We start from the raw sequence: 9,588 nt of genomic DNA, 5'->3' as shown, positions 1-9,588 counted from the left end.
AGTATATACTGTAGGTATAGTGTGTGTGAGTATATACTGTAGGTATAGTGTGTGAGAGTATATACTGTAGGTATAGTGTGTATGACTGTATATACTGTAGGTATAGTGTGTATGACTGTATATACTGTAGGTATAGTGTTATATCTGCAGCAGAGACGTGCTCATGTATATGAACATGCTTACCTATAGATCATGAATAAGATCCCCGTGTTCGTGCTGCTGTGAAGTTTGTATTTTACACACACGTGTTTCTGGTATTCAGTCCCTCATGAAACGGCGAGGACAGAAGGCAAAGCAGGTTATTGTGTCTGTTGAGAAAAACATGATTAGGACCAGGAGCCCCTGATAACTTTTCTGTTATCTATATTCACCGTGTCCTTCTTCTTTCACTGCAGCGTTTAATTTTGGCTTTGATGCGGCGACGGCTCACGCTGAGCTGAAGGTTCAGGGTGACACGGTGACCTGGGAGCCGCAGGGGGTCAAAGGTCATGACCCCAGACTGAGAGGGAAAGAGAATAAAAGCAGGTGAGAAAATGTGTCAACATCCAAAATAGCACGGTACCGCTAAGGATCATGGGAGCTTTTGTTGTTGAATGGTAAGTCCATTTAGCCGCTGTTCTGGAGCTTTTGATTGCAGCACATGGTCTTCCTCAGCAGATGGAGCTGCCCAGGTGTAATGTAGACTGTATCTGCGGTCAGGCTTGTGCTGTTCATGTCTGCTGGGACTTTGAAATGACTCATTTTGTTTCTCTGCTGCTGTCTGTTGGTGTGTTCTGACCTTTTTGTCCCTCTATAGTCTCCGTACTGCGTCCTCTCCGACACGCTCAGGTAGAAACTGTCATCGCTGACTAGTAGCAACCACTGTGTCACCAATCACTTTCTTCATCCGCCATGTTTTGTTTCATTCAGCCAATAACATCACTGCTGACATCACATCAGCGCTTGTTTGAAAAAGATCTTTTGTTTTTGAATTGGGTCACATTTTATTGATATTTTAGTTGACACAGTTCATTCGTGTTATATTTTAATAACTTTATGTCAACACTTTAAAGTTAAACTGTTCACAGAGCAGTTATTGTGATTATTCTAATAAAAAACATGTTTTGATGTAAAACTGGTTATAAGTCACGTTATTTTGTTAAGCTGCTTTATGTCTTTAAAACTAACCTAAAGTTATATTTTGTGTTTGATTTGTCATCCTTCTCTCTGCTGCATCATCGCTTTGGCACGACCTCATTGGCTGTTTCACCGTGTTGTTTGTCCACCTTTATTCTTGGGGAGTGTGGACAACAACTCTTTCACTTTCTCCTTTTCTTGTTTTTCTTTTGAACTTTATCAGCAGCAGAAGCGCCACGCCCTCACCCAATAAGACAGCAGGAAGTCGAGCAGGACGCGACCGATTCGCTGGAGAGTCATACACAGTGCTGGGTACTGCACACTTTGTACTACTACACTAATACCTCATACTGATACCACAACCAATGCCACTAAATGTTGTATATGCACATCATGTCAATCTAAAACACATTTTATCAAACTTTTAACACTTTACACTTTTATGCATTAAATTAAATAATATTATAAATACTGTTTTTTATTTAAAGTCAACTTTAAGCACTATTTTTAATTAAAGTGCTTTTATTTTACTGTCTGTTTATTTTGACGTCTAATACATTTGAATGGCAGACTTTTATTTTATAGGTTCTAAAAGCAACCATTGCTCCCTCTGGATTTCATTTTGTAAATATTTTAGTATCTAACACTGTAAAAATTTTTAATGTTTTCTACTTTTTTTTCTTCTTCCGTCTCCTAGGTGACCAGGAGATGAGTGGCGGCTGTCACTATTGGGAGCTCCGCCCCCTGGCTGACTGGAAGTCATTCAGTGTGGGTGTGGCCTACCGGGCAAGCCTTGGCCGCTTTGACCAATTAGGGAAGAGCACTGGTTCGTGGTGTCTCCACGCCAGCCAATGGCTGCAGAGCTCGCTCGCTGCGAAGCACAACAACCGAGCGAAGGTGCTGGATTGGCCCCTGCCTCAGCGAATCGGAATCTACTGCAACTACGACAATGGTACCATGATATCATGTGATTCTCTTGTTTAAATGCTTCAGTTTTATTGATGTCAGCTTCACGACGGATTTGTACTTTAGCTGACCGCTCAGTGACCGACACTTTAACATTCTCGGGCTAACTTAGCTGAACTACAATACTGACAGTTCAACTCTTTAGCTGACAGTTTAACTGCCTTCAGCCGAGCGCCCAGTTACGCCACATATGGGCATGAAGCTTGGCTAAAAGCTAATGCTAACCATTTGCTGATATCTGTCCTGTCAAACTAACACCCGGCCTCCACAGAGTCCAGCTCTGGAACTCACATTGCTATACGGAAACCTCTGGAGAGCAATAACAACAAACGTTTACAACTATGAACTCTGTCGCAATTTATTTCAGTGCCCAGGCTCCATCTTGGATCATTTCAGCATCACACGGGGAAGGGGCTGACCCATGGTACTGACACCATTCAGCCGGATCCCATTCTTTGGCCAACTCTCATCACTACTCAGTACTTTACTTTACAGTACTTAAGCTTCAGTTCTTTACTTTACAGTACTTTAGCTTCAGTACTTTACTTTACAGTACTTAAGCTTCAGTTCTTTAGTTTGCAGTTCTTTACTTTACAGTACTTTAGCTTCGGTACTTTAGTTTACAGTACTTTATCTTCAGTAGTTTACTTTGTAGTACTTTACTTTACAGTACTTTATCTTCGGTACTTTAGTTTACAGTACTTTATCTTCAGTAGTTTACTTTGTAGTACTTTAGCGTCACTACTTTAGTTTACAGTACTTTAGCTTCAGTACATTAGTTTACAGTTCTTTACTTTACAGTACTTTAGCTACAGTTCTTTAGTTTACAGTACTTTAGCTTCAGTACTTTACAGAACTTAAGCTTCAGTACTTTAGTTTACAGTACTTTATCTTCAGTACTGTACAGTACTTAAGCTTTGGTACTTTGGTTTACAGTACTTTATTTTCAGTACTTTAGCCTCAGTACTTCATCTTACAGTACTTTAACTTACAGTATTTTATCTTCAGTACTTTACATTGTAGTACTTTGGCTTCAGTACTTTAGTTTACAGTCCTTTAGCTTCAGTACTTTAGTTTACAGTACTTTAGCTTCAGAACTTTAGTTTACAGTACTTAAGCTTCAGTTCTTTAGTTAACTGTACTTTATCTTCAGTACTTTAGGTTATAGTACTTTAGCTTCAGTTTGTTAGTTTACAGTACTTTAGTTTACAGTACCTTAGCTTCAGTACTTTAGTTTACAGTACCTTAGCTTCAGTACTTTAGTTTACAGTACTTTAGCTTCAGTTCTTTAGTTTACAGTACTTTAGTTTACAGCACCGTAGCTTCAGTTCTTTAGTTTACAGTACCTTAGCTTCAGTTCTTTAGTTTACAGTACTTTAGCTTCAGTTCTTTAGTTTACAGTACTTTAGTTTACAGCACCTTAACTTCAGTTCTTTAGTTTACAGTACTTTAGTTTACAGTACCTTAGCTTCAGTTCTTTAGTTTACAGTACTTTAGCTTCAGTTCTTTAGTTTACAGTACTTTAGTTTACAGCACCTTAGCTTCAGTTCTTTAGTTTACAGTACTTTAGTTTACAGCACCTTATCTTCAGTTCTTTAGTTTACAGTACTTTAGTTTACAGTACCTTAGCTTCAGTTCTTTAGTTTACAGTACTTTAGTTTACAGTACTTTAGCTTCAGTTCTTTAGTTTACAGTACCTTAGCTTCAGTTCTTTAGTTTACAGTACTTTAGCTTCAGCACTTTAGTTTACAGTCCTTGAGCTTCAGTACTTTAGTTTACAGTACTTTAGCTTACAATATTTTATCTTTGGTACTTTAATTTGTAGTACTTTGGCTTCAGTACTTTACAGTACTTTAGCTTTAGTTCTTTAGTTTACAGTACTTAAGCTTCAGTTCTTTACTTTACAGTACTTTAGTTTACAGTACCTTAGCTTCAGTTCTTTAGTTTACAGTACTTTAGTTTACAGCACCTTAGCTTCAGTTCTTTAGTTTACAGTACTTTAGCTTCAGTTCTTTAGTTTACAGTACTTTAGTTTACAGCACCTTAGCTTCAGTTCTTTAGTTTACAGTACTTTAGTTTACAGCACCTTATCTTCAGTTCTTTAGTTTACAGTACTTTAGTTTACAGTACCTTAGCTTCAGTTCTTTAGTTTACAGTACTTTAGTTTACAGTACTTTAGCTTCAGTTCTTTAGTTTACAGTACCTTAGCTTCAGTTTTTTAGTTTACAGTACTTTAGCTTCAGCACTTTAGTTTACAGTCCTTGAGCTTCAGTACTTTAGTTTACAGTACTTTAGCTTCAGTTCTTTAGTTTACAGTACTTTAGCTTACAATATTTTATCTTTGGTACTTTAATTTGTAGTACTTTGGCTTCAGTACTTTACAGTACTTTAGCTTTTTGTTCTTTAGTTTACAGTACTTAAGCTTCAGTTCTTTACTTTACAGTACTTTAGTTTACAGTACCTTAGCTTCAGTTCTTTAGTTTACACTACTTTAGCTTCAGAACTTTAGTTTACAGTTCTTAAGCTTCAGTTCTTTAGTTTAAAGTACTTTTGATTCAGTACTTTAGTTTACAGTACTTTAGCTTCAGTTCTTTAGTTTACAGCACCTTAGCTTCAGTTCTTTAGTTTACAGTACTTTAGTTTACAGTACCTTAGCTTCAGTTCTTTAGTTTACAGTACTTTAGCTTCAGCACTTTAGTTTACAGTCCTTGAGCTTCAGTACTTTAGTTTACAATACTTTAGCTTACAGTATTTTATCTTCGGTACTTTAATTTGTAGTACTTTAGCTTCAGTACTTTACAGTAGTTTAGCTTTAGTTCTTTAGTTTACAGTACTTTAGCTTCAGTACGTTAGTTTACAGTTCTTTACTTTACAGTACTTTAGCTTCGGTACTTTAGCTTCAGTTCTTTAGCTTCTGTATGTTAGTTTACAGTTCTTTACTTTACAGTACTTTAGTTTACAGTACTTAAGCTTCAGTTCTTTACTTTACAGTACTTTAGTTTACAGTACCTTAGCTTCAGTTCTTTAGTTTACACTACTTTAGCTTCAGAACTTTAGTTTAAAGTACTTAAGCTTCAGTTCTTTAGTTTAAAGTACTTTTGATTCAGTACTTTAGTTTACAGTACTTTAGCTTCAGTTCTTTAGTTTACAGCACCTTAGCTTCAGTTCTTTAGTTTACAGTACTTTAGTTTACAGTACCTTAGCTTCAGTTCTTTAGTTTACAGTACTTTAGCTTCAGCACTTTAGTTTACAGTCCTTGAGCTTCAGTACTTTAGTTTACAATACTTTAGCTTACAGTATTTTATCTTCGGTACTTTAATTTGTAGTACTTTAGCTTCAGTACTTTACAGTACTTTAGCTTTAGTTCTTTAGTTTACAGTACTTTAGCTTCAGTACGTTAGTTTACAGTTCTTTACTTTACAGTACTTTAGCTTCGGTACTTTAGCTTCAGTTCGTTAGCTTCTGTATGTTAGTTTACAGTTCTTTACTTTACAGTACTTTAGTTTACAGTACTTTAACTTCAATACTTTAGTTTACAGTACTTTAGCTTACAGTATTTTATCTTCGGTACTTTGTAGTACTTTAGCTTCAGTACTTTAGTTTACAGTACTTTAGCTTCAGTACTTTACAGTACTTTAGCTTCAGTACTTTAGTTTACAGTACTTTAGCTTACAGTATTTTATCTTCGGTACTTTGTAGTACTTTAGCTTCAGTACTTTAGTTTACTGTACTTTAGCTTCAGTACTTTACAGTACTTTATTTTCAGTACTTTAACTTACAGTATTTTATCTTCAGTACTTTACTTTGTAGTACTTTAGCTTCAGTACTTTAGTTTACAGTCCTTTAGCTTCAGTTCTTTAGTTTACAGTACTTTAGCTTCAGTACTTTACAGTCCTTTAGCTTCAGTATGTTAGTTTACAGTTCTTTACATTACAGTACTTTAGCTTCAGTACTTTGGCTTCGGTACTTTAGTTTACTGTACTTTAGTTTACATTACTTTAGCTTCAGTACTGTAACTTAAGTACTTTAGTTTACAGTACTTTAACTTACAGTATTTTATCTTCAGTACTTTACTTTGTAGTACTTTAGCTTCAGTACTTTAGTTTACAGTCCTTTAGCTTCAGTTCTTTAGTTTACAGTACTTTAGCTTCAGTACTTTACAGTCCTTTAGCTTCAGTACATTAGTTTACAGTTCTTTACTTTACAGTACTTTAGCTACAGTTCTTTAGTTTACAATACTTTAGCTTCAGTACTTTACAGAACTTAAGCTTCAGTACTTTAGTTTACAGTACTTTATCTTCAGTACTGTACAGTACTTAAGCTTTGGTACTTTGGTTTACAGTACTTTATTTTCAGTACTTTAGCCTCAGTACTTCATCTTACAGTACTTTAACTTACAGTATTTTATCTTCAGTACTTTACATTGTAGTACTTTGGCTTCAGTACTTTAGTTTACAGTCCTTTAGCTTCAGTACTTTAGTTTACAGTACTTTAGCTTCAGAACTTTAGTTTACAGTACTTAAGCTTCAGTTCTTTAGTTAACTGTACTTTATCTTCAGTACTTTAGGTTATAGTACTTTAGCTTCAGTTTGTTAGTTTACAGTACTTTAGTTTACAGTACCTTAGCTTCAGTACTTTAGTTTACAGTACTTTAGCTTCAGTTCTTTAGTTTACAGTACTTTAGTTTACAGCACCGTAGCTTCAGTTCTTTAGTTTACAGTACCTTAGCTTCAGTACTTTAGTTTACAGTACCTTAGCTTCAGTACTTTAGTTTACAGTACTTTAGCTTCAGTTCTTTAGTTTACAGTACTTTAGTTTACAGCACCGTAGCTTCAGTTCTTTAGTTTACAGTACCTTAGCTTCAGTTCTTTAGTTTACAGTACTTTAGCTTCAGTTCTTTAGTTTACAGTACTTTAGTTTACAGCACCTTAACTTCAGTTCTTTAGTTTACAGTACTTTAGTTTACAGTACCTTAGCTTCAGTTCTTTAGTTAACAGTACCTTAGCTTCAGTTCTTTAGTTTACAGTACTTTAGTTTACAGTACCTTAGCTTCAGTTCTTTAGTTTACAGTACTTTAGCTTCAGCACTTTAGTTTACAGTACTTTAGTTTACAGTAACTTAGCTTCAGTTCTTTAGTTTACAGTACTTTAGCTTCAGCACTTTAGTTTACAGTCCTTGAGCTTCAGTACTTTCGTTTACAATACTTTAGCTTACAATATTTTATCTTTGGTACTTTAATTTGTAGTACTTTAGCTTCAGTACTTTACTTTACAGTACTTTAGCTTTAGTTCTTTAGTTTACAGTACTTTAGCTTCAGTACTTTACAGTACTTAAGCTTCAGTTCTTTACTTTACAGTACTTTATCTTAAGTACTTTAGTTTACAGTACTTTAGTTTACAGTACTTTAGCTTCAGTTCTTTAGTTTACAGTACTTTAGTTTACAGCACCTTAGCTTCAGTTCTTTAGTTTACAGTACTTTAGCTTCAGTTCTTTAGTTTACAGTACTTTAGCTTCAGCACTTTAGTTTACAGTCCTTGAGCTTCAGTACTTTAGTTTACAATACTTTAGCTTACAGTATTTTATCTTCGGTACTTTAATTTGTAGTACTTTAGCTTCAGTACTTTACTTTACAGTACTTTAGCTTTAGTTCTTTAGTTTACACTACTTTAGCTTCAGAACTTTAGTTTACAGTACTTAAGCTTCAGTTCTTTAGTTTAAAGTACTTTTGATTCAGTTCTTTAGTTTACTTTAGCTTCAATACTTTAGTTTACAATACTTTAGCTTACAGTATTTTATCTTCGGTACTTTGTTGTACTTTAGCTTCAGTACTTTAGTTTACTGTACTTTAGCTTCAGTACTTTAGTTTACAGTACTTTATTTTCAGTACTTTAACTTACAGTATTTTATCTTCAGTACTTTACTTTGTAGTACTTTAGCTTCAGTACTTTAGTTTACAGTCCTTTAGCTTCAGTACTTCAGTTTACAGTCCTTTAGCTTTAGTTCTTTAGTTGAAAGTACTTTAGCTTCAGTACTTTAGTTTACAGTACTTTATCTTCAGTACTTTAGCTTCAATACCTTACAGTACTTTAGCTTAAAGTATTTTATCTTCAGTACTTTACTTTGTAGTACTTTAGCTTCAGTACCTTACAGTAGTTTAGCTTCAGTATTGTAGTTTACAGTTCTTTACAGTACTTTATCTTCAGTACTTTAGTTTACAGTACTCACCTCCTGCTCTGTCTGCTGTCTTTCAGGTGATTTAACCTTCATCGACGTCGACAGACTTCGACTTCTTCACTCCTTCAGAACAAAGTTCAGCCATCCGCTCGTCCCCGCCTTCACTGTCAGTACTACATCGCACTGCAGTAATACTACACCTAATACTATACCCCGCCTTCACCGTCAGTACATCACCACACTGCAGTAATACTACACGTAATACTATACCCTGCCTTCACCATCAGTACAACACCACACTGTAGCACAGTAGTAGTACACCAGACAATATTTCATCCATAAAATATGATCCATTTTCACCAAAGCTAGACCCTGCCCCTCTGCAGGCTACCGAGAAGTTGACCAATCAGAAAGAAAGTGGGCTTTTATGGGGGGGTGTCTTAAAGAGACAGGAGCTGAAGCTATGATGAGGAAATGTGTTTTTCACATTAAAGCATGAAAATGACAGTACAACCTGAGTATAAGACCTTTAACAAAAGTAATCTGTGTTGCAGGTCTGGTGTGGTGGTATTGCCGTAACGACTGGGCTACAGGTGCCGAGCTTCATGGGTAATTTCCTCTCCACCAATCAGAGCCTCAGCAACCTGTCGCAGTAGAGCAACCTCCTCCAATTATCATTTTTATTTTATTATGTTATCATTATCATTAATTTATTAATTTAATTTAATATAATTATATATTATATACAGAAATTATTTGTGTATTGTTGTTGTCATCAAATATTAATTGAAAGGATATTATATTCATTATTCTTGCTGCTCTATCTGCTCTTATTTTAAAAGTCTTGACCTGAAGCCATAGTTTTGTTTGATTTTGAAGAAGAACAAATATGATCTATTAGCACTGGCTTTTATTGACTGATTTTTTATAACAGGAAAACAAATTGTTTCTTTTATTTTGAAGCTACAGGAAAGAAGATCTATGTTTAAGTATGTGTGAAAGCTTTTATTATGAAAGACATCATTACATATAGGAATGTGCATTTCTAAGTTTATTTTGAACATTAGAATGGAACTTCCTGTCATTTTGACCAAATTACAGTACTTTAATTGTTAAGATGAATATCTTTTTGTTTTTTCAGTTGATGTTGAGAATCAGGATACTATTTATTTTCAGTTTTTATTAAATGTTCATATCTGACCTGGAATCTGAGGTCCTTTATACTGAAAATATAATATTTGTATTATATTGTCTGTAAATGTCACATCTGTGAAAACAGTAAGATAAAATTTAAGACTGTGAAAATAAACATTAAACACTTGCAAAATGTCC

At 34.7% G+C, this 9,588-nt stretch overlaps 1 protein-coding gene across 1 annotated transcript; it reads left to right on the top strand.

The window, feature by feature from the left end:
* Positions 1 to 352: 352 nt before the first annotated feature.
* LOC119919145 (FSD1-like protein) lies at positions 353 to 9,587 on the top strand (the record flags this gene model as incomplete). Its single annotated transcript, XM_038739614.1, has 5 exons — positions 353 to 525; positions 1,340 to 1,428; positions 1,814 to 2,068; positions 8,334 to 8,422; positions 8,811 to 9,587. Coding segments are annotated over 5 exons (708 nt in total), but the record flags the coding sequence as incomplete, so codon positions are not given.
* Between the last annotated feature and the right edge of the window lies 1 nt (position 9,588).

This window comes from Micropterus salmoides, unplaced genomic scaffold (assembly GCF_014851395.1).
Source record: "Micropterus salmoides isolate LMB-PRFRI ecotype aquatic unplaced genomic scaffold, ASM1485139v1 Ms_hic_scaffold_2576, whole genome shotgun sequence".
In the NCBI taxonomy this organism is placed as follows: Eukaryota; Metazoa; Chordata; class Actinopteri; order Centrarchiformes; family Centrarchidae; genus Micropterus; species Micropterus salmoides.
Note: the sequence above shows the minus strand (reverse complement) of the source record. Positions and strands in the feature narration are given on the sequence as shown.